The 24,714-nt window shown below is 44.6% G+C and overlaps 1 protein-coding gene across 1 annotated transcript in view; it reads left to right on the top strand.

Annotated features, from left to right (window-relative positions):
- Positions 1-2,013: 2,013 nt before the first annotated feature.
- The window catches only part of LOC144733946 (zona pellucida sperm-binding protein 3-like), a 30,134-nt gene continuing 7,433 nt past the window's right edge, over positions 2,014-24,714 (top strand). The window contains exons 1-8 of the mRNA XM_078615975.1: positions 2,014-2,212; positions 7,039-7,250; positions 10,773-10,885; positions 15,598-15,701; positions 16,382-16,556; positions 17,287-17,401; positions 20,741-20,826; positions 22,030-22,124. Of these exons, the coding sequence (XP_078472101.1) occupies positions 2,146-2,212; positions 7,039-7,250; positions 10,773-10,885; positions 15,598-15,701; positions 16,382-16,556; positions 17,287-17,401; positions 20,741-20,826; positions 22,030-22,124 (967 nt within the window). The 5' untranslated portion in view covers positions 2,014-2,145. The remainder of the gene's footprint in view (positions 2,213-7,038; positions 7,251-10,772; positions 10,886-15,597; positions 15,702-16,381; positions 16,557-17,286; positions 17,402-20,740; positions 20,827-22,029; positions 22,125-24,714) is intronic.

Raw genomic sequence — 24,714 nt, 5'->3', positions numbered from 1 at the left:
GACCTCAAAGAATGAATGCATTCGTGCTTAAAAATGTCACTGCTGTGTTAAAGCTGTTTTTCAGATTTAGCATAACTTGACCTTGCTTTGAATTATCGCATTGTGATAAAATGTTCCACAGTCTTTTTTTATATTCAAGAAACCAAGAACACGGACATCACAGATTACGAACATGTTTCAAACCCGGAATAATACACCCTCAAATGGGTGGCCGTCTGGAGGCACGTGGTCTCACTACCCTGCCACAGTAGGGGCACCGAATGGGCGCAGCAGATGAACGGGGTAAGGGGAAGAGGAGCACTTTCCCCAACCGTGTGTTAAGGCTATCAGGGGTGTCGTTGTATGACACCAGCGCACACTTTGCTATGAGAAATGACAATGATGATGGTAACGCACCTCCAATTAGCACGGTTGGCTACGTACGGTGCGAAAGAAGTTCAACATACGCACATGCGCGAAGAGGGGGAGGAAGTAGAATAACGTAACCAAACATAAAACAAGAACTAAAGTAACTTAAAGCGCAATGTCTTGGTTTAACCTTTGTGTTTTCCCCGATGAGCAACGGGTTTCAGGTGCTTACCGCAGTGTCAGGAGTCCATCTCCTATGTTTTACAGTGGTATAAATCCATTTTATTTTAACACAGCTTTTCTGAGCAAAGGCCAAACAGAAAGCCCGGGACGTCAAGTGGACAGTAAGCCAGCAGCACGAATCACAAGTCGTAAAAGGGCATAGCAGGTCTGCTGAATTGAGCGAGGGAAGGTTATACAAGAGCTTGTGCGAAACAACAACAACAACAGAGAGACAATGATGGGAAGAGGAATTCCAAAGAGGAGCATTGAAGAAGCAAGTGAGAAGTGTTGTGACCTGCAGTGAGAAGTGTTGTGACCTGCAGTGTGGTATGCACGCATGTTGAACTTCTTTCGCACGGTACGTAGCCAACCGTGCTAACCAGAGGTTCGGGAGAAGGATAACAAACTAAACACACAATTTAGTTCTAAAGAAATGAGTCTTCAATCTAGATTTAAAAGTGCATAGCTCAAGTGGCTTCCTAATACAGTACCGGAAGGAAGAGCATTCCAGACGGCCGCAGAATGCGCGCGATGCGGTGACCGTGTTGGTGGTTGAACACGGGGCGTGTGAGACGACGCAGTCCCGTTTGATCAGTCCCCAACACGGCTGGAGGATTGTCGACGATGGTTTAACATTTCAGTACCATCAACGAGATTGTAAATACTACGTCACTCTACATGTATCAGCTTTTATATATCGCTGGTATTTTAATCTCAACTGAACAAACTAAGTTAAGGACATGGAACTGAAACATGCATATAAACACGCGTGTTCACATTTAAACCATCTTAATCTACACGTACATCGCTTTTGTAAATCCACTGCTGGATGATCAGTGATGGGGGAGCAATGGATATTGCTGCGCTGCACTCTGCTGCCCACAATGTAGCCGCGCTGCCACCGAGAGGACCTGTGAATACGAGTCGTGGTAGCCCATCCAAGCACCATCCAGACTCAAGCTTGATTAGCTTCCGAGATCTACAAAGATGGAGCGCATTCCGGGTGATATGATCATACTGTGATTCGATGTGCACGTATATAATTAACGATGGCGAAGTATAATCAACCCGGCCAGGTGATCTCAGAGGTACAGCAAGATTTTTAAGTTCAGATGCCACCTCCCCCCCTTCGCCAGAGGAATATGTAATTTCCACCACTGACTGCTGTAAACAGGAAATTAGCATTTGGCATGGACAATCCAATATCAATTGAATAATCACATAACTCAGCAATAATCAACAATTCTCGAGGTATATCCATGCTAACAATGATCGTACATGCAGGCTTCGCTATTGAGCCATCTCTGGTAATACTGTAACGTCTGCCACCATGTGTTTATGTAATCTCTGATAAGTGGATGTAATTCCGTGCTTAATTGGCTGCTATACTGGCGTGATCTAGTTGTCGGGGGCGTGCAGGTGAGGTTTTTCGAATACAAGTGCACGACACGAGCTCACCCAACCAGCTGGTGGCCTCACAGCTTGAACATTGCCAGTTCAGCTCCGGGTATATATCTGGCGGTGGGTGTCCTCGCCTCTCGCTTGGTCGATAGCGATTTCTTTGAAGTTGTAGACATGGACTCAACCCTCGCCTGTTGCTCGTTGCTGCTGGCAATTGTGCTGCTGTACGATCTACCTGCAGGTAAGGGTTGGTCTGTGGACTAACCTCCGAGGATCGTGACAAGAGCACACTTATGCGATACCTGGACACCTACAGACCATACCAGCCGTGGTTTTTGCTTTGCATGCATTTAATATACAAATACGGAGTGCTCTTGCCAATAACACGTGGGAATGCAGAAACATTTGTTTGAAACCTGTCCAGAGTTAGATTTATTATACGAATGCTGCTTTGTAATATTGGGCTGGAAAGCCAATAGGCTGAATAACTAAACATGTTTTTATATATACAGTACGTGTATCATACCACCACAGGTCGGGTGCCAGCTGGCCAACTTGCTATGCAGCAAAGACGTGCTGTAGATAATATATCACATTCTGTGCTGTCCGTATATACAGGACTGCAGACAATAATCTGTAATTTATACATGTACTGTTTAATGGATGGGTTCATGGAACGTTGGTGGAATGGTTTACGCGTTGTGCTGTGAGCCCCTCCGTACCCGAGTTTGATTCGCAGTCATGGCTGACATCAGTGGCGAGTATTATCTGAACGCGGCCTGGACACACCTCTTCCCCCTTCACCTATTCCTAACCAACACTCACTCACCTGCGTACTTGAGTGCGTCAGCTTCCACGGTACGGTATGGGGAGGCCTTCATCCAGTCATCCAGCAGTGGATTGGCAAAGGCGCTGTCTGTACATTGTTAGTGTCCTTAGAATAACGTGGTTGGATGTACCGTGTCTCGCATCGAACAGGGTCTTCTTTGGGACCCCTAAAATGCAACTGACTTGAGGGAAATCAGGGGGGGGGGGAAGTAAAACTCTTACTCGGGATGCTCACAACCTGAGCAATGCGGACAGGCCGGCTGCATTGCTTGAGCGAGTATCATTCGCTAGCGTGTGATTGCTCAAATTCAAATCAAAGAGTATTGGTCGCACACACAGTTAAGCTGTTACAGCGGGTGACGCTAAATTATTGTTTTCAGCTCCAAACCATTGCAATTGAATGGCTAACAAATAATGAATCCATAATGAATCAACAATATGGAAATACAGAAACCTTGGATTGCGAGCATAATTCGTTCTGGAAACGTGTTTTTGTAATCCAAAGCATTCGTATGTCAGTTGTGATCACGTGACGCTCGGCAGACAAAGCATATACGTACTACTCGTATTGCAAGACCTCGCTCGTTTATCAAATTAATATTTATTTAACATTTTTGCTCGTCTTGCAAAACACTCGCAGACCAAGTTACTCGCAATCCAAGGTTTTACTGTATCCGAACGAATCCCAATAGCCCAAATAACACTAACAATGAGCACAATCTGCGTCTATACATGGGATGAATGAACAGAAAGATAGACTATCTATATATATAAAATCGCAAATCTGTCTGTCTGTCTGTGTGTCTGTCTGTCTGTCGCCGGACCATACGCAGTTTCATTGGACGAAATGTGAGGGATTTGCGAGACACGATTGGTCCGTTTGGTTTTCCTAGCGCTGCAATTGGCCCGTTCATCGAGGCCGTGGCGGAGTAGCGCAGTTGGTAGCGCCCTCGCTTCCCATGCCAAAGGTCGCGGGATCGATCCCCGCGTCCTTCACAGGCGAATATATTTTTAAATCCTTTATATTAAGTTCGCTGCCACGCATATAAATAATTTATAGTGAAAAACTTTTTTTTACGGGTTATACTTATTATTTATTCATGTGCATGACCATCCCAACTCACGCGCCTTTCGTGGGGGAGACTGCTCATGCCAAGTCGCACGCTGGTAGTGAGGGGGACATTTTATTTTGCGTTAAAAATGCTTTAAAAATACACTAAACGCTCAGGTAAATTATTCACTGCGTGATGTCCCCCCCACCCCGATGCGTGCAGTGATTACTACTATACATTTGCTAGATGCTACCACTATAGGCCGTAGATATTACTGCAGAGCGGCACATATACAGTCGATAAATACTGCTATAGAGTCAGCATGTACTGCTGTAATCATAGCAGGTACCACCACAGTATGCACTGCTGCAGTGAAAGCAGGTACCACCACAGTCAGTACGCACTGCAGTTACATTATTAAGAGTAGTTTTGAAATATTTTTAAAACCCGGGCAACGCCGGGTACTTCCTGCTAGTGAATATGTACAATAGATATCAGTGATCTTTGTCGAGTACGAAATAAATGCACTGTGTATACTCTGTATATAAATTGGAAGTGTCCAGTGTTCAACATTGTTATATGTGTAGTGACATAGAACGGTCACTACTGTGTTGGCCCGTACGAGGGCTGGGGGCCCCAAGGGGGTGCCTGGGGGGTCACGTGCTGGAGGGATCCGGACCTTCCTAGAGGTGGGGGAAGTGAGGCGTGTCCTGGGAAGGGAGGCGTGGCCTGGAGAGAGCCAGCCACGCCGGGGCGGAGCCGGCCACGCCAAAGCAGATATAAGCGTGGTGTGAACGCAGAGCGAGGCTGTTGTACTGTACTCCGAAGAGTGAAGACACCATCGGTCGTCAAGTCCCGAGTCGTCGTCCTGGGCCAGGCAGGCCGTTGCCTGCCTGGTCCAGTCTGTGTCGCGTTCCAGAGTGTTAGTGAGTTGAGGAAGGTGGTCACCACCTCATGTACAGTGTTATATTACTTACCGTTAATAAATAGTGTTGCCTCCAAGCTGCGTGTGTGTGCACCTAATTCGAACCCACTACATATGCAAAGGAGAGCCTTCGTTGACTGCGTTATTTGTGCGAGTGCGAGAGACTGCGTGGTGTTTGTGTGAGCGCAAAGGCGCCACGGCGACTTCCCCGTCACTGGTGGCGAGTGGCGGGTATTGGTGTAAAAATGTCTCTTAAGGGGCAGGTCCGAGTACAGGGCAGATAGACAACTAGTGATGGCTGTTCAACAGTCTAATGGCCTGGTGGTAGAAGCTGTCTTGGAGCCTGGTCCTAGATCCGATGCTCCGCTACCGTCTGCCAGACGGTAGCGGAGCGTACAATCCGTGGTTTGAGGTGGCGGAGGTCATTAATGATCTTCTCGGCCTTACACGGATCACCGAGCATTGGAATGGTCCTGGAGGGCAGGCGGCGTGCCCCCTGTGGTACGGTGGGCTAACCGCACTACCCTCTGCAGAGCCTTGCGATCGAGGGACGTGCAGTTGCCGTACCAGGCGGTGGAGCAACCTGACAGAATGCTCTCAATGGTGCATCTGCAGAAGTTCGTCAGGGTCTTAGGGGCCATGCCGAATTTATCCAGCCGCCTGAGGTTGAAGAGGCACTTGCGCCTACACTGAACTGTCGATGTGATGGGACCATGTCAGGGCCTTGGTGATATGCATGCCCAGGACTTGTAAGCTTTTTGACCCTTCCCACTGTAGCTCTGTCGATGTAGATGGGGGGGGGGGGGGGGGGGCGTGCTCTCCCCTCTGTCCCCTGTAGTCCACGACCAGCTCGTTGGTTTTGTTGACGTTGAGGGGGCAGCTATTTCCGCTAGGGCTCCAATCTCCTCCTTGTAGGCTGCCTCGTTGTTGGTGATTGGGCCTACTGTCGTGTCGTCAGAACTTGATAATTGAGTTGGAGTCGTGTGTGGCCACGCAGTTGTGGGTAAACAGGGAGTGCAAGAGGGGGCTGAGCACACGGGGGGGGGGGGGGGGGGGGAGGCCTGTTGATGAGGATCAGCGTTGTGGAGTCTACCTGTCAAAGTCCAGGACCCAGTTGCATAGGGAGGAGTTCAGACCCAGTGCCCTGAGTTTGGTGACTGCTTGGAGTGGTACTATGGTGTTGAAAGCGGAGCTATAGTCGATAAACAGTATTCTCACCTAGGTAATCCTCTTGTCCAGGTGGGAATGGGCAGTGTAGTGCAATGGCGATTGCGTTGTTCGTGGATCTGTTCGGGCGGGTATGCAAATTGTAGTGGGTCTAGGGTGTCTGGTAAGGTGGAGCTGGTATTTTTCCGTGACTAGCCTCTCAAATCACTTAATGATGATTTGAAGTGAGTGCTACGGGGCGATAGTCATTTGGTTCGGTTACCTTCACTCGCTTAGGTACAGGAACGATGGTGGACCTATTGAAGCACATGGGGACAACAGGCTGGGATATGCAGAGTTTGAATATGTCCGTAAACACGCCAGCCAGCTGATCTACGCATGCTCTGAGAACGCGGCCCAGGGATGCCATTCGGGCCGGCAGCCTTGCGAGAGTTAACGCGCTTGAAAGACTGACTCGCGTCAGCCAAAGAGATCGAGAGCCCACAATACTCTTGAGCAGCGAGGGCCCATGTCGGTGGGTTGGTGTTTTCTCGAAGCAAGCAAAAAAAGGTGTTCAGCTTGTCTGGGAGTGAAGTGTCGATGTCCGTAAAGCAGCTGGTTTTCCCTTTGTAATCTGTGATTGTCTGGAGTCCTTTCCACATTCGTCTCGTGTCTGAGCCGTTGAATTGCGACTCCACTTTGTCCCCTGTACTATCTTTTTGCCTCTTGGTTGCCTTTTGGAGGTCGTAGCTGGCCAGTTTGTGTTCGTCCATGTTCCCGGTTGTCCTGTGGTTCAAATTGCGGTGGTTTGTGCTTTCAGTTGTTTTAAAATGTATATGAAATCGCATTTTATAGTTTTATAATGCAACTGCATCCATATACGGTACAAAGTAAGACCTTTTTTACAAGCTGTAAATGTGTTAATTATAATTAACCAATTATTTATCTTAATTGAAACATGGAGTATTTGTTAAATAAAATGGCGAAACAGGGCGGGGCACGCGAGCTCTAAATGAGTATTTCTAAGACGTCATCAAATGTATGGCTGTCTTGTGCAAAGGCGACCCTCTCCACCTACCTAGCAACCCTCCCCTCCACCGTGTTGCCCGTGATCAGCATATGGCACGGCCGTGAGCGCCACTCGCCTGCGTTGTGGCCGGGGCTGGCTGGAGGTGACGGTGCAGCTGGAGTTGCTGGGCGTGGGGGCCCAGGCGCTGCGACGAGGAGGGTTGTACCTGGGCGAGCCGGCGTGTCACGCCACCGGCGAGGGGGAGGGCGGCTCCCTTGTCCTCCTCTACAACCTCGGCGCGTGTGGCACCCAAGCCTCGGTAACGTAATTTTCATCCACCCTGACCCCCTCTATCTGGAGTTTTCATGGTGGGACCATTTGCAGTTTGGCAGCTTTTCCCCCCTGATTGAGACCCGTTGATTTGCCAAAAGACCATCTTTTATATAGGAGTGTTCTTCGATGGAAAGCCTGCATGCCACTGGTGGACATTAGTTTGGCCCTGATGTGCGGCCCCCGATAATACATATCTCGGCCTCGCTGTGCGCTACGGTGCACCACTATCCGAGTAGTTAACCTCACATTCAATAAACCTTCAGAGCCAGGGTGAACATCCGACTCCAACGTAATTAATGCATAGAACGAGGTAAAACTGAACAAACAGCACGAAATACAGCATCTGTTAATACTTGCAATATCAATACAATGAATGAACATAGAGCATCGGAATATTGTCTGAGATGACATGAATCTCAACAATAGGTACTGGATTGACCAGGCACTTACTTTAGCACTGACTAGCCATACAACAAGAGAATAAGCTACTGTGTTAAATAAGGTCACTGTGTAATCACCGTACTGCAGCCTAAATGTACAGTGCTGCATATAACACTGAACTGTGGATGAGATACATCTTCATCCTTGCTCTCAGGATCGCATTAAAGTTTCATGGGCAATAGTCTGGCTCGACTTATCCAACTACAAGTAACATTCGCAATGCAAGTGACAGGCTTCGTTGTTAACTAGGCCTTATATTCATTACAATGTAACAGCATCATAAATGCATTTACAGTATTATAACGGCAATCCTAACATAACAGCATTCCCAGTATTATAAGAACATAAACGAACTTGCAGACAATGCTGCTTAAAGTCTCACAATGAATTGATGCACCCGTCTTCACTGAGACGCTTTGTGCCTCCATTCTGTACTCTGTAATGGCTGACACCCTGCCTCATGGCCTAGAGAATCTTAAATCGTAACTTCCTGGTCACGTGACCAAACACGCCACCATATCAGGAAGTTCCTGTGGAATCAACGCCCCTTATCTGCCATGAGGCAGAACAATACACATGTGAAAACACCCTCCATCATAAACGTGGTTGTCCCAAACCCAAATGGTTTAAAATGTGTGGCCCTCGCACTGTCTTATCAGCAAAAGTGTCTACAAACTAAGTTGCGCCTGTGGCAGTAGTTACATTGGGAAAACTAAGCGACCACGTCTCGGACCGTGTTCGTAAACATAAGGTAGATCTGAAACACGGTAGGATCAATACCTCGGCCGTGGCTGATCATTTCTTTAATGCAGTGGGCTCACGAAATTGATTTCCCCACTGGCTATCAGAGTCGTTCATGAAGCCATCCATATATATATAGATGCAGACAATTTCAACCGAGAGGATGGGTACAAACTCGGCAATCGCTGGAAGGACGTTATCAACCAGTTCAAGTCGTAACTTACTGTAATGTTTCCATTTTTAGACCTGGTAGCCCTTTGGTAGAAACCCAGCACCATCATTACCTACTACTACCATCACCTCTAGCAGCAACCTCCACCGTAAGCTGTGTGGGTGTGTTGAGCGAGGTGCAATGTTTGCCTGGTGGCCCTTTGATTGGTGGAGACCCACTGCCGGTGTCGTTTCCCCTACATTAACATTAGCTGCCCTGCCCATGCTGCTGACACACTTGAGCTATGCCCATCTTTAAACCTTTATAAACAATTTTTCTTTAGAGGCTTAACCCCCTTTTCCTGATGACGACCGCTTGTGTTGTGATCGAAACGCCGTAGTTTTTTTTATTTTCTTTGAACCTATCTACGTGACTTTTACCAAAATACCCAAAGAATAAGAAGTGTTTATAGCATGGCTATCATTGTGGATATAACATCTCCTAAGAGGCAATTTCCAGGTTAACTGTTTACTCTTTGGTTCTTTCGGTAAAGTCACATAGAAATAAATTAAATAGTAGAATACGACGTTTCGATTGCAACACAAGCAACCGTCATCAGGTTGAACTAAATTTGAGAGAGACAAAACACAGATATAGAGACACCGACAGAGACACAACATAGACACAGACCCAATGCCTCTGTCGAGGCCTTAAATAGAGAGAGAGAGAGGTGGGTCTGCTAGAACAGCTGCTGGAGCAGAGAAATTAGTATGTCAATGAAAGACCCAACACGACTGGTACATTTTAGAGTTGTGTGGAAATCCACCTCAAAGTGGCTGGAGGGAGAGAGCGAAAGGATCTATGAGAGCCTGGTAAATTTTAGAAAGAGAAATAGGCCGTTTGAAATAACAAACTTTCATTTTTTTGGAAATGCTATGCAACTGTAGGCTAACACATTCTAGATTTGAAGTTTTCGTGACTGCAAGGATTCATACTCTTTGTTTTTTTCGGTAAAGTCACGTAGGTAAAATAAATAAATAAATGAACTCAATTAAATCACGTTTTAGGCGCAACACAAGCGTCCTTCTTCAGGTGAGGACAACGTAGCGAAAGCACAACCGCTTAGGTACGTCTCCAGAGATGGCTGTGACTAACACACAGTTAACGCATAGCCTGGTTGATGACGATTGCTGCTCCAGCAGACCCACCTCTCTCTGCCCCCCCTCCCCTCTTTCTATATAAGGCCTCGACACAGGCATTGGGTCGTTGTGTGTCTCTCTCTGCTTGTCTGTCTCCGTGTCTGTTTTGTCTCTCTAAAATTTAGTTCAACCTGATAACGGTTGCTTGTGTTGCAATCGAAACGTCGTATTATATTATTTAATGTATTTTCTTTCTACGTGACTTTAATCGAGCGTTTGATTTCTGAGAGCCGAGCGTGATGTAATTAATGAGTCGTCTTATCACTTGGATCAATACAAACATTTTTACTGCTGTAAAGTAATCCTAAAGCTAAATTAGAAAATGCTTCCTTAATGTTTTTTTTTCCACAACAGATTTTTGCCCTGTGTTTTAAGTTTTGGAGCGCTGTATCGTAATTGTTCACTCTTTACCAACTTACACTGACCAGCATGGTGAAGTATGGTTAAATATCCCATGTGACCTAAAGACATCGAAATCTTTATCAAACAGTAGATTGACAAAGGGCTGTAAGTTTTTATATTGCCACAGCGTTTGCTCATTGTTAGCAAGAGAATGGGTAAAATATTTACTTTTCTTCAAATTCATGAAACCATTTTTTGTTGGGCCCCGTAATGATCTGGCCAAATTATTTGTCTTCCACACTCCACCAGCCGACACAGCCACAAAAATGTAATTGTTACAAATAAATGTTAGCGACCCACCATTACAGTTTCATCTCACGAGTAGAGCAACTGGCTCAACCAAATTATAGCAATTCGATATGTAACTAGTCCCTTTAAACCACACCGGGCATCATCAGGACAAGATCCAGGAAAGGTTCATTGTGGTGTGGTTGTCTGCGAAGGTATAATTGCCATGTGCTTGTCTTTTTGTGCTGTATAGACCTCTGATTTAATTTGCGAGAAAGGATTGTCGGGCTCAAGCTGCCCATCGTTTGTGGTGGTTGTTGACACGGACTGATTTTGGTGGTTTCAGGTGGAAAATGATGACATCGTTTACACAAACTACCTGCATTACGAGCCTGCCACTCGCAGTAACATCGTGAGAGTCCACCGGACGAGCGTCTTCCTGGAGTGCCGATACCACAGGTCCCTTACCCCAACACTCGCACCTACTGCGTCAAAAAATATTTGTCTGATGGGGGGGGGGGGGGGGGCGACACTACCTCTCGTAGAGATTAAAATATAATAACACTTTTAGGATAAGATTGGGCAGGTTCATCAAATGGTTACTCAAAATATCTAGACACAAACAAGAGTCAAGAGCCAAGTCGCATATTTGCACTTGCAAATCCCAAGTGTGTTCTGCCCTGAAAGTTACCCGTTGACTTCCACATGGCTGTTATGAATGATGAATTCTAGATTTGAAGCTTTCGTGACTGCAAGGATTCATATTCTTAGGTTTTTTCGGTAAAGTCACGTAGGTAAAAAATAAAAATTAATAAAAGTAAAATATAAAATAAAAATCACGAAGTTTCGGAGGCAACACAAGCTTCCATCTTCAGGTGGAACAGTCACAGCACGATAGCTGTATCAAGTGAGAGAAATTCCAAGAAAACCGTATTGTTATATGTATACCGGTTGAGGGTGGGAGGAGCCAAGGTAGGCCCTGAATATTATTATTATTGTGAGGTTCGGTGCGGCTGAAGCACGCTGTTAGGAACGGGCCTTTTGTTGTGTAAACTAGGTGCGGATGATGTATAGGTGCATGTAAACGGGACTGAGCCTTTTTGTTATGTAGAGATGATGTGGCTGAAATCGCTGCCAGGAAATTAGTCTTTGTGTAGAATGGTTGACTGAGCCTATTATTATGGAGAGGTGGTGCGGCCTAAATCGCTGCCAGGAAATTAGTCTTTGTTGTGTAGAATGGTTGACTGAGCCTATTGTTATGTAGAGGTGGTGGGGTTGAAATCACTGCCAGGTATGCTCCAAATATGTGTAGTTAAATCTTTTTTGCATGGTTAATAACATCTTTCCAATGATTACTAAGTTTGTACCCATCATCACGGTTGAAATTATGTCTGCATTTGTATATTTGAATGGCCTCGTGTACAAACCTTTGATGGTAGCCAGGAGGCTTGCAGAGCACCTTAGTCTCAGAAAAGACAATTTCATGAGAGCCCACAGCGTTGCTACATCTCGTGCCATTTTACATCTAGGGTAAGAACATCATTATCTAGAGTAACATAAATAATAGAATACTTTTATTTATTTTATTTCTACGTGACTTTACCTAAAGAACCAGAGCTTCCTGCGGTCACAAAAGCTTAAAATCAAGTTTAAAGTAACGTAACTAACTTATTCGAGAGGGGGGAAAATATCTAAACCCATCTTGTTGAGCTTTCGTCGATCCTTAAACATGTTATCGTAACATTCAAACTTTAAAAAAAAATAACTTTAGTGTACTTGGGCAGGACACATCACTAGGAGGGGAATGATGGCCGATGCAGTGGAAACTAATGGAAAGTGTCTGAGCAGACAGCCACCGAAGAGATGGAGTAATGACGGTCATGTGCCAGATGGATTGTTGCGTTGTACGATCGTGAGTGTTGGAGGTAGCTTGGGTTGGTCACGGCTAATGACGGATTATTTCATTGTGCTGTAGTATTTAAGGACACGTTGAGTGGCACCCACCGTTGTCCTAACCAGATCCTGTGGTGTTTTCAGGGGGGGTGCCCCCTCGCCCCCCCCCCCCCATGAAGGCTGGGCTCTGTCCCCCTTTAATAAACCGTTTAAAAAGCGAGTGCAAATCTCCGTATATTAGTACAAATGAACAATCGGCATCACAGTATTTATTAGTGTAATGACACTTGCACGTATTCGGAGCTTTCTTTATTAGACAGAGCAACCACAGTAGGGCCCGGCTTCTTCCTTGAGTCTTGAAGCTCATACACTCCCCGAACATCTCTCCTCCCTCCTGTGCTTTACCCTTGTATACCTTTCGAGCCCCTTCGCTCGCCCCACTCATTTCAGCAAATCCTCATCTTCTCCATTAAGGGTTGTCAACCGTCGCCTCAACACTCAACCTTTGCTTCCTGCCTTTTTCAGGTCAAATCTCTCCTCCAATTCCTTTTGAACCTTGCCACCCGACCAATAACCTATGGAGGCCATATTCTTTGGGTCTTCGGTAAAGTCCCATAGAAACAATAACAATAAAATAATAATACATGATAATAAAGTGAAAAAAAATATAATACAAATATCACAACGTTTCGATCGCAACACAAGCAATCGTCATCATGAGAGGGGGAAAGCTGCTAAGGCAGGCTGTTTTTAAAGGTTTGAAATGGGTGTAGCCTAAGGGCCATAAACGAAGTTGGCGGGGCTAGTGATTAAGTGATAAATTTGCATGTAAAATGTAAGATCAGAGAGCTACACGACAAGGGTGCAGTGGTGGCCATTGTATTGTGAGAGATTAGCATGTCAATGTAAGATCGCAGAGCCGCCACCACATGGAGGACACGAGCAACGGCGGCTGTGTTGGTGAGACATTTAACCTGTTAATGTAAAATCAGTCGAAAACAACTGCTAACATCGGAAGGTAAGATGGAAACATCACTTACAGTTATGACTTAAACTGGTTAATAATGTCCTTCCAATAATTGCTCGGTTTGTACCCATCTTCTCGGTTGAAATTGTCTATATCTGGATGGCTTTGTGAACGAATCTTTGTTGATAGCCAGTGGGTTTGCAGAGCACCTTCGTCTTGGAGAAATCAATTTCGTGTGACCCCACCTCATTAAAACAATGATCAGCCACGGCCGAGGTATTGGTCCTACCGTGTTTCAGATCTGCCTTTATGTTCACGAACACGGTCCGAGACATGTCGCTTAGTTTCCCCAATGTAACTACTGCCACAGACACAGCTTAGTTTGTAGATACCAGGGTATTGCATGTCAGGGATCACATCCTTCACAGATGGGATCAAATCACAAATTTTATGTACGATGTTAAATCAGACCTGGATCTTGGGTTTGCTCATGATTTTGGAAATCTTTTTGGTGACCCCTGCTCTGTATGGTAAGATGGTCGTTTTGATTGGGTCCTCAGATGGTTCTTTCCCAACGGTTGGTGATAGCTTTATGGATTGTGTAGTCTGAATATCCATTCATCTTGAGGGCTTAGTGTACGTGTTCCAATTCACTGGCTAGTTGGTGATGGTCGGAAATACATTGAGCTCTGCGGTGTAGAGTTTTGATGAGGGAATTCTTCTGGGATGGATGATGGTGGGAGTCAGGTTTTAGGTAGGCATCCGTATGGGTGGCTTTCCTGTAGACAGTGTCCCATTGAGCCATCTGGTCTCTTTTTGATTAAGGCATCCAAGAATGGTAACTTGCAATCCTTTTCCACCTCCATAGTGAATTTGATGGCTGGGTGTATGGAATTGATGTGGTTGAGGAATTTGTTCAGAGCTGGTCGGCCATGTGGCCTATGTAGGCCTCTGCACCAATAGGAGGCCTTGGCCTACTTCCTGATAGTCTCTTTGCCTGCACGTTTGCTTTGGGTGAGTGGTCTGGATTTTCGGTTATTACACCAATAAGCAGGGGATGAGAGCAGAATGTATCATGAGCCAAAGGAGATTGCATTATTACTCATCCCATTTCGTACCTAATGCACGTTTTGAGGCCTGTTTCCCGTTGACTGTCGTGCCCCACTTTCCCCTTCCCAAGTTTATGTATGCCTCTTCCGTTAAGCAAGGATAATGCGTGATGGATGGCCTTCATCACGGTGCCTCATCTCCATCCTGTACAGTTCTCTGCAGATAAGCACATGAAAATATACATTTCTGCAGCTGCATACGAAGGAAATTTCACTACGGATGACAACTAAAGATTTTTTGAATGGCCTCCCGGATATGTAATTACATGAAGGGCTGTAATGGGCTTGCGTTTTGTTAAAATATATACGTTCTTGAATGGAAAATCGACATGTTCAACGTTGTAATGCATCATGGTTCTGGCATGTACCGGGTTTAGAACTCGTTTGAAGAAGGTGCTGAGAACCTCGACATGCTACATGTGCAATATGGAGACGTGCTTGGGATGCTGCCATGTTGGTGTATTGACCGGTGCAAACGTTGATCTACTGGCATGTCGTGTGCAGTGGTGTTAAGTGTGGATGCTTGTGCTTCTGGGATGTCTATGTATATTGACCTTCTTTCGCACCATACACGGCCAACGATGCTAATCGGTGTGTGGAAGAGTAGACAAAATATCCTCTGGAGGGGCTCTGAAGCTTCCTCGTGGAAACCATTCCACTAGCAGTGGCTAGGCAGGCATTTGTACGACTGCATTGTTATCCTTTACAAGCTACCTAACGTTCTAGTGCATATATTATACACGTTGATGTGTAGTGAGTGCTATACACTATGTACTACATTACGTATACTGCATCGAGTACCTAATACTATGTAACATTAATTTAGCTCGTCTAACATGTGGTTACGTTTTCTTTAGGCCAGCAAGTGTCAATGTACCATACAACATTATCTAGAGTAACATAACCAATTTTCAGATGCCCTTCTGCGGCTGTCTGGAACGCTCTTCCTTCAGATATTAGGAAGCCACTGGAGCTATGCACTTTCAAATCTAGACTGAAAATCCATTTGCTTTAGAACCGATTATGGTTTTTAGTTTGTCCTTTCCACACACCTCCGATTAGCAAAATGGGCTCTGTATGGTGCAGAAGAATTTCTACATTCATAAAAAGTGTCAATTTTTAGTGTTTTAATTATCGATATTTGAACCATCCTGTGTTAAGCCACTGACCTTTGTGCGCGAACGGTTGTCAACGTTTGGCAGGAAGCACAACGTGACGAGCGGTGACGTCGCTCCAACGTGGCTGCCCTACACCAGCGAGCGCGTGGTCCAGCAGCGGCTGCCCTTCCGCCTGCGAGCCGTGAGCGGTAAGCGAGCAAGCGTCCTTGGGCTCCAATGAAGGGGAACGCAACACTACTTCATCTTGCTTAGAGTTTTGGTGATACTGCCAACTCTCCAGACTGCTTCGCAAAGACCTCTCCTAAAACCGAGATGGTGTGTGTGTGTTAGTAAGGTAGATGGAGTAATTGTGTACTGGGTGAGGTTTAGCACCTGACCAGTGCTGGACTTGCCAGTCCAGAAGCCAGCTTATTCTGGAATACGTTTTACCTCCAAGTTGGGTGACAGCCAGTTCAGGATGAGTCTCTTAGAAAGTTTGTAGAGGTGGCAGAACAAGGAAATTGGTCGGAAACTAATTGAACATTCTGAGGAGCCCATCCATTGGGAACTGGTCACCAAAGTTCAGATTCTGTTCTTGTAAATTTGTATGATTTCGTGCCGTCATATTGCATAAGTCACTGCATGACGGCTATGTTGCATGCAGTTGTCTTTCTGGCAGATAATTGGCTCTTGCAGAGTGGACATGATGACATCCCTAGTCTACTGAAATGCCCCCAGATTTGCAATCTTACTCAAGCACCTGTAACTTCCTTAGATTTTTTTGTGGCATTTGGATCTTACGCCAATCCATGTTTACCATATTTTATGAGCTTCATCTGTATCAGAACCCTGGCATTTAATGTTTCTCTTTTGGTTGCTGGCACCACAGACGACTGGCTCAGCGATTACAGTGGCCCGTACAGGCAGGGTGATGATGTGCGTGTGGAGGCTTCCGTGGATCTTGGCCCCCACCTCGACTTCCTGCTATTCATCGACGAGTGCTTGGCCGTACCCTTTCCGAGCCCCGACGAGCCCAATGCTGAAATACTCATCCAAAACCACGGGTATAGTCTCCTACCCCTCTCTTCCATCCCTACAAGTATGGTTTATTTTCTCATGAACGTCACTCCACTGTTTAACACGTAGGCTTTCACGACCAATATCATCCATAACATAGGTTTTTTTTGGGTTGGATTGCATAAATATAAATGCGGTGTTAAACCTGACACCACCCGACACAGCCAATTAGTAAGGTTTGTCATGTAAACAAAACATGCCAATTCGTCACTAATACAGCACACCGGTGTGTTAGATTGTAAATGTTGTGGATTTGCTCTCCGAGTACGATGTTTCGCCAGTGATTTACAACCGGCATCATCAGGCAGCAGCCAGATTGTCACTCCACTAGTACAGCACAAAAAATATATTACAGGTAGGAACAACAGGTTCCACACTGCCCAACCAGGGATGATTTATCTGTTTGTCGTGCACGAATGCGCTGTCCAACCAAGTTCCTACCTGCCCACTCCGAAGGAACGCGTTTACGCGGTCACTCCACTGATTCACTCCATCACTTATTCACCTGGCAGTTGGTTGCCTCGTAACTCTTATGCCACTGCTACCATGGCCACACTTGTGTTGGTGTAGGTGGTAACTAACAACTCTTGCCCCAGCACAGTCTATAGATTGTAGCTATACAGGGGATCGTAGCTTTTGTAGAAATGTCAGCATGCTTGCTGATACCACCTGCTTCAGCAGTCGTTTGTGTGTGTGTATGTGCGCATGTGTATTTAGGTGTCTAAAAATCCAAAATGGGCTCAACCCTGGTCACTTCCAAGCAAGGCTGAGGCCGGATCGGTTGCGGTTTTCTTTCAAGGCCTTTGGATTCCAGCAAAACTCATCCAGCCAGGTTTCATTGCATCTGCTTTGTTGTTATGCACACTCCAGTTTGTCTTTTAATACACTCGAGTTACTCTGCAGTTTTCATTCTTATATATTTGGGTTAGGCCACATAATGACTTGACAATTTTTTGTTCTAAGGCCCTCCAACCCGACGCAGCCAAACAAATTAAATTCTCATAAGGTATACAAGCATTTATTGACACACCAATTGTTATTTTTAGAGCTTTGCTGGGAAGTTCAATACCAATTCCCCTCGACTGCATCAAGCACTTCTCGATTTAAAGCTTTCGTGACTGCAGGGATTCATCTTCTTGGTTCTTTCGGTAAAGTCATGTAGAAGGGAAATAATAAAATAATAAAACATAATATGGATTCTTTGCTCAGCTGCAAGTCTCCCATCACCACTCTCCCATTGACATATTTCGTTGCTACCTCTTAGTATCTTTCACGCGACGGTCAATGGTATAGTGTATAGCAGATTGTTTAATAATAAATAGTATAAAATTGTAATGTTTAATACAATGTATAAGGTAATATATAGTATCGTAATTGTATAGTGAATATACAGTCGGTGGGGTAGAATAATACATAGTGTAATATTACAATGTATAGCCGAAGGTATAGGGTGGTGTATAGTAATACAGTATATAATTTAATGTTGGGTTTGTCTATGGCAGTATATAGTACGGGGTAGACCCGTGTGATGTAGGAGAAAAAAGTTTAGCTGGAAGCGTATTATATTTTTTGCGACGTAGAATTGTAATTATTACTTACTGTTAGTAGCTCAGCTTATTGGAGAGTATATTTAGTATACTGATGATACTATGTAGTTCATACTTAAGTTTTTTACGTGGTGGTTTAGTTACTGCAGCTACATACTATTAACATTCCTTCCCTTTATTAATGCTTACCCCTATCCCCTCCCTTGGATGCTGCTAATCCTGCATAATGCACGGGCATAATGACTTTGAAACCCCCCTTCCACCTCCTACGCATTTCACAAGTAGCACTAATCCCATATCTGCATTTCCCATAAATATGCTAAATTCCTCTAGAGAAGCAAATTCTTTTTTCAAGACGCTCTTCTCCTTCCAACCCAGCTTAAATATACGCTCCAAGCCTGGGGTGTTTCATTCAGACGCTGTCTTCCCGACAGACCTGTTCTTCACCTGAGGACGGCTGCTTTCGTTGTGGCCGAAACGTCGTGAGAATTATTTTATTATGTTTTATTTTTATTATTTTATTATTTTCCTTCTACGTGACTTTACCGAAAGAACCAAGAAGATGCACCAAGCACCTTGAGGAAAATCCAGTCGGTCAAACCAAATTTAGGAATTGGAGGGTTGAGAAATGTTCAACTCGGTAAACTAAAACGGTTGTAATTGACATGTTAAATGCTTTTAAAATAGAATTTGGTTACTATGTTACCCAACCCAAAAATGATCACAAGTCGTGTAAATTCAGCTGCGAAAACCGTTGCATTATGTATGCATTCTTTTAGTTGATAATGTTACACTCGTCAATTGAAGCCACGCAGAGTTTTAATTCACTGCTGGATGAGGGCCTCCTGCACTGCAGGGTGATGGGGGTTGTTTGACCACACTCTCTTCACTACACTGGTTAGTGTGGGTTGGTAAAGGTGGGGGGCACATGTATGTTGGAGCATTGAAGTAGAGTATAACAGAATTTTGCTACATTCCCCTCTGCTGACAATATAGCTCTTGACCAGCCCAAAAAGTTTTTGTGTATGTGTGTGTATATATAATGATGATCGGCCAGCCATGCATTATCCAGCCTAATCTTTGCTTAGATTCTGACATCGAGTGCATTCAAAAGTGACTTGGGGTTTTGTCATAGAAACCACGTGGCAAATCGGTACACCGGGGTTTTGTTAATTCCCGAAAATAGTCAAACTTCTCTTCATTTGCTTAATTTTTTATTCTATTCGAGTCTCAAGTTCAAATGTCTTATTCCGTCTGGGTCGTGTGTTTTTAAACAATCTCGATACCCATATAGCCAAAACCTGGTACAGCGCTTGCTTAAACAAATGCCACCTGGATAATATAGGTCTGCCCCCATGAGGGCCTGTCTTAAAACCTTGGCAATTCTTTGAAAGGTGTTTGGCCAATTGTATGCTATGACTAAATTATTCGGAACCAACTCCCATTAGAGACTTAAAGAAAAGTGGGCTTGGGCAAATATAAAAAATATATGCCGATTTGATAATATGGAGAATGGCAGCCACAGTAGAAGAAACATGACCACCATGCACATGGAACGTTGAGATAGGCATGTGCACAAGTGAAAGTGCCTGTCGAATCAAAAGAGGGATGCTAATGAGATGGTCTTCGTCCAGCAGTGGATAAATCGCGGCTGTCGGTGTAAATGGACAGTTTGCACGATGCAGCAGGAGATGAAAATGAGGCCGTTTGTGCAACTGGCTCCATCCGTGTAGCTGCCCTTTGAATTCTACGGGAAATTGGTAGAGCCTGTTATAGAAATGTAATACCTTGTGAATGTTTCAGTCTCGTGGTTTACCCTTGACTCGGATTGTCATGTTTTTGTTTAACTGAAAATGACCTAGGTCCCGTTTTCATTGCAGTGGCAGCTGCTGCCAATTTAGGTTCTGGTATAAAATGGTTTGTCTTTACCCACAGCCTTTGAGAAACAAGCGGAAATCTAATACCAACTATGCAAGATTATTATGAACTTATTTACTATGGGGGTGTTCACAAAGTGGCATTACATTATTATTTTGCTGCTTTGAAAACTTATTTAGTAACCTCCCTTTTCTCAAAGTGGACTCCCTTGCCTGAGTGACATTTAAATGTTTCTCGGCCTTGGTTTCTGTTCATTCTCTCAGTTTCTGGGGTTTCTCTCTCAGTTTCTGGGGATTTTTCCATTTTTTGTATTCCTCACTCATTTTAATAATTTAGGGTTTAGGTGTGTGCCATGTGTCCTAAACGCAACGGTCCAAAATCCAAATCGTAAAATGTCCTTTTCCCAGGTTCTTGTGTTGTAAACGATGACATCTTCTAATTAACCCTAAGCCTACCACTCATTTCCGCTTCTATGAAATATAATTGTGGAACGAAAGTATCAAAACAAAAATAATCTCTTCACACAGGACCTCCTTGTACAAGTACTATACGGCCCTTTATCAATCCACTGGTGGATGAGTGCTTGCACATTGTTGGTTGTTCGAAGTATCCCTAGTCACTGCACAGATCTTAGACACTGGAGCATAGCAGTATTGTGCAAGAGTTTGCTGCACTGCGTGCAATGAGCTTGGGGCTGATGCTAAATAAGGGGACTGCATGTGTCGTGTGCATGGTTTATGTGCTAGGTTTATCTGCGATGCAACCTCAAGGTGGCGGAACAAACAACATCTTCCAATGCTGTTGACAAGGCGTGCACCTACTTCCCCGAGGGGTAATGCCCCTCACATTGCGCTCAAAGCATTCAGTTGGGGCACTGGCGGCAATGTTAACTACCTCGCCTGGTGTACAGGAGGTCGTGAGTTCGATCCTGACCCGAACACCTGTCTATTTGGAGTTTGCATGTTCTCCCTATGGTCGTGTAGATTTTTCTCCCCGGGTCTTCCGGTTTTTCGATTCCACATTAGAAGCCACATGCTTTTAGAGTATTTGGCAGCTATAAAATGTCGACATGAGAAATCACTTCCGCAGTCTGGTGGGGTTGCTGATCGGGTGAAAATACACATGGACATACAAGAGCACTTGTGTGAAGGATAGCAGGGGGCATTTAAAGACGCTGAGGTACATCACGGAAGCACGTGTATGTATGTACATCACAACTATCACTTGGTCTGTACCAGGGGTGGGCAGCCTTCCAACTGAATTTAGGCCATAACCTCCATTTGATTCTTGGCCACAAGGCCTTGAACTTCAAAACATCCTGCATAAGACGTTTCTCCACTAACCTTTTCCATATGGGTAGAATGTGTCCTGTTTACAAGTGTCCTTTATTGAGCTTGCAGATGACGTGAACCCATTGAGACTCTTGAAACGATGCTGCCTCTTACAAGCTGAGAACAATTTTAATAACAATTTTTGAATACATTTAAAGTAACAAATGTGGACTAAATTTGACAAGTCAATAGAATGTAACGAAGGCTAATTAATAAGGTAAATTGTAATTAAAATAATAAATATATTAAATGTTGAAAATATGGCTTTTGGAAATGAAAGTTATTGTAAGCCTCGCCTTCAATGCTGCAGGCAACCTGGCGGTGTGTCCTGTCTTGTAGAGTAATCTCTTGTCGAGTCATCTGTGTCACGCGTGTGTGGAGGTTTGATTTTCTGTCGGCTTGCCAAGAGGTTCATCGCACCTCTTGGCGCAATGAACCCAGTCGGCCAAATGATTCCTACTTACGGCCAACACTCGTGGTAATTATTTGAACCGGTCATAGGCCTCCCCTAGGTCTACTCCGCCTCAAATGAGTACCTGGTATGTGTGAAAATCGCCACTAGAGAGACAAAGGCGACCCAGGCATGGTGCTTGCCACCCAACCGCTAGTGTGCTGTGCCACCCTTTATAAGTGCTCACTAACGATACTTGGCTCAAACAGCTGTTTAGGATATACATGACATTTGGCTCTTGTGTGACTTGCAGATGGATGTCCCCAGATGGCAATAACCATGTATGCTCATGCTGCAGCAACCTCTGCTCCTCGTCTGCCCCTGCCAAGGCTGCACCTCTTCCACTTGGTAATGATTTCCCCAAAGTCATTGTCATCTCAAGTCTCAGGTGGTTGGGCAGCTCATGGAGGTTGTGGTTTGCACTAAACAAAATGTATGAACTTCTTTCACACCGTATGTAACCAACCACGTTAATCGGGGGGTTCTGCTGGTTGGTGCTCGGACGAAAACATTTCCGAGAGGATCGGGTTTGGCAGTCTCAGACTCCAAGATACAGTGTTCTACTCGTCTAAAGAACCTCGGTACCATACTCGACCAGAATGTCCTTTGGTCACTATATGCAAAATACAGGCAGGTCCTGAAATTTTAATATTGGTGCTCTACAACACATTCCACCACCTTGAGTCGTGATTAGGCCACGGCAAGGTAAGGTAAAAACAACGAGCCTACCTTTACCCTACCTTTTACCTTGCCACAATACAATCACTCTACCCTACCTTTTACCCTTTAGCAGGTAAGGTAAAAGGTAAAAAGCAACGAGCTTACTTTTACCCTTACCCCATACAAATTACCCAATTACAGGGTAATTACTAGGGAACTACTACACATGAACAAGGTTTATAACGGTAAATGCTAGGTAGAGCACTGTATTCATATAGAATACTCTCTATTCCAATTTTACACGCTTGTTGTCGTTTTTGTTGTCGTTATTGTTGTTGTATCCTCAAATCTTAACTCAATTTTTACCCACTTCCTAATGTGGTATCGACTGCAAACTTGGTATACTTAGGTCATACTGATGACAATACTATATTATATCATTAAAAAATCTAAATATTTTTAAACAATCTTTTTTTATATGCTATGTTTCAGCTTGGGTCTAATGTTCCACGGTCAACTGACATTGGCTGTAAATCACTACGGCCCCTTACGTTATGGCAAGCTTCCAGGCCACTTCCTGGAGTCGTGGAGTTCTGTCATTACTCGTACATTTCATAAAAGCGTGTTTTTAATAAAGTTTGTTTTATTATTACTTATTAAATGTAGGCCACTGACTGCGCCACGGAGCTTTTAGCGGTTAACAAGGTACCGTATTTACCGGGTAATACTTCGCTATCTTTACCCTACCGGGGAATTCTTCCGAGCTATCTTTACCCTACCCTTTACCTTACCCCTTGTCATGTCGACATCTTTACCCTTTACCTTTACCCTTTTATCCGGTAAAAAGGGTAAATTACCTTGCCGAGGCCTAGTCGTGATGTAGCCAACACGGTGGAATGTAATATAGTATCAACAAGGCTCGATTATTGAAACTCCCTACTCTACGGGACGTTTGGCGAAAACATACACACGCTACAGCATGTACAAAAATTATTTGGCACGTGTTGTGATGGATACTGCAAGATCCGACCATATCCATCCAGTGCTCGCCAATCTGCATTGGCTTCGGCTGCCGAACGAATACGTAATATAAAGTTGCACTTTTCACAAACGAACCACGATACCTTGCTAATCTCTTCAATGAGCATACACCATTATGCAAACTCCGGTCATCCTCGCAGTGGCTTTTGGCTAGCCATCGAACAAAGATGGTCACTACATCCTGCACTTTCAGTTACCCTTCGGTAGTCGTCTGGAATGTTCTTCAGATTTATTAGGAAGCCAGGAGCTATGCACTATTAAATATTAGATTGAAAACGAATATATTTCGAACTTGCTAATTTATTTATTTTGTTGTCCTTCCCCTGCACCTCCAATTACTGGAACTGATAATCCCCAAGGTGAGTAGCTGAATAACACGAGTGTTTGGCATCGGGCAAGGTTGGGAAAATAATAATAGCAAGGAAGGAAATAGAGATGCACTCCAAAACTAACATCCCTATGATTCAATCTGGCCATGTGTGCCAGCACCGACCCAGTAACTCTTAAGACCCTAGGTTCGAATCTGTGTTCAACCGCCTGTTATTAAACCAGGTTATACCTAGCCCGTTTTCTATCAGACACTCTGCTTCCCTTCATAGGCAAGACCTCTTCGGCAGTACTCAACTCAACCCAATTAGTCTCTATGGTTAAGGACATGGTACTATCTCCTGATGACATCCTCGTCAGTTTTGATGTAGTATCTTTGTTTACCAAAGTCCCAGTACCGGACACCTTACCAATAATTGAGGACTTAGTCCACCATTGATTGAATTCTGATGTACCTGCGCTGGTTAGGCATTGCCTCACCAACACCTATTTTACCTGGAATGGCACCTTCTACAAACAGAATGAGGGTACCCCTATGGGCTCCCCCTTGTTCATGTTAGATCTTGGAAGCTAAGTTGGTTTGAGCCTGGATGGGCGACTACCGTGCACACCTGGTGTTGTTGGCGGCTGCGTAACTACAGTGTCAGCAGCAGTGGCGGGCAGTGCAGCAAAGTCTATTGTATTGCACATCTATGCACCCTGCCGAAAGTCAATGTGGTGAAAAACTCAACACATTCATCAATACTGTGGCCTTAAAAAGAAAAGTTTAATAGATGTTTAGGGCAGTGGCCCTTCGTAGCGCTTGAAATGATGCTATGAAGAAGGGCCATTGCCTGAATTGTCGCCAATTTCAAATATATACAGGGTGTTCGAAAATTAATATCCCAAATAACGTTGAAGAGTTTTGTTA

The sequence above is a fragment of the Lampetra planeri genome, chromosome 49 (genome assembly GCF_965212315.1).
Source record: "Lampetra planeri chromosome 49, kcLamPlan1.2.h2, whole genome shotgun sequence".
NCBI classification, from domain to species: Eukaryota; Metazoa; Chordata; class Hyperoartia; order Petromyzontiformes; family Petromyzontidae; genus Lampetra; species Lampetra planeri.
The sequence above is the reverse complement of the archived record's forward strand: the minus strand, read 5'-3'. Positions and strand labels throughout refer to the sequence as shown.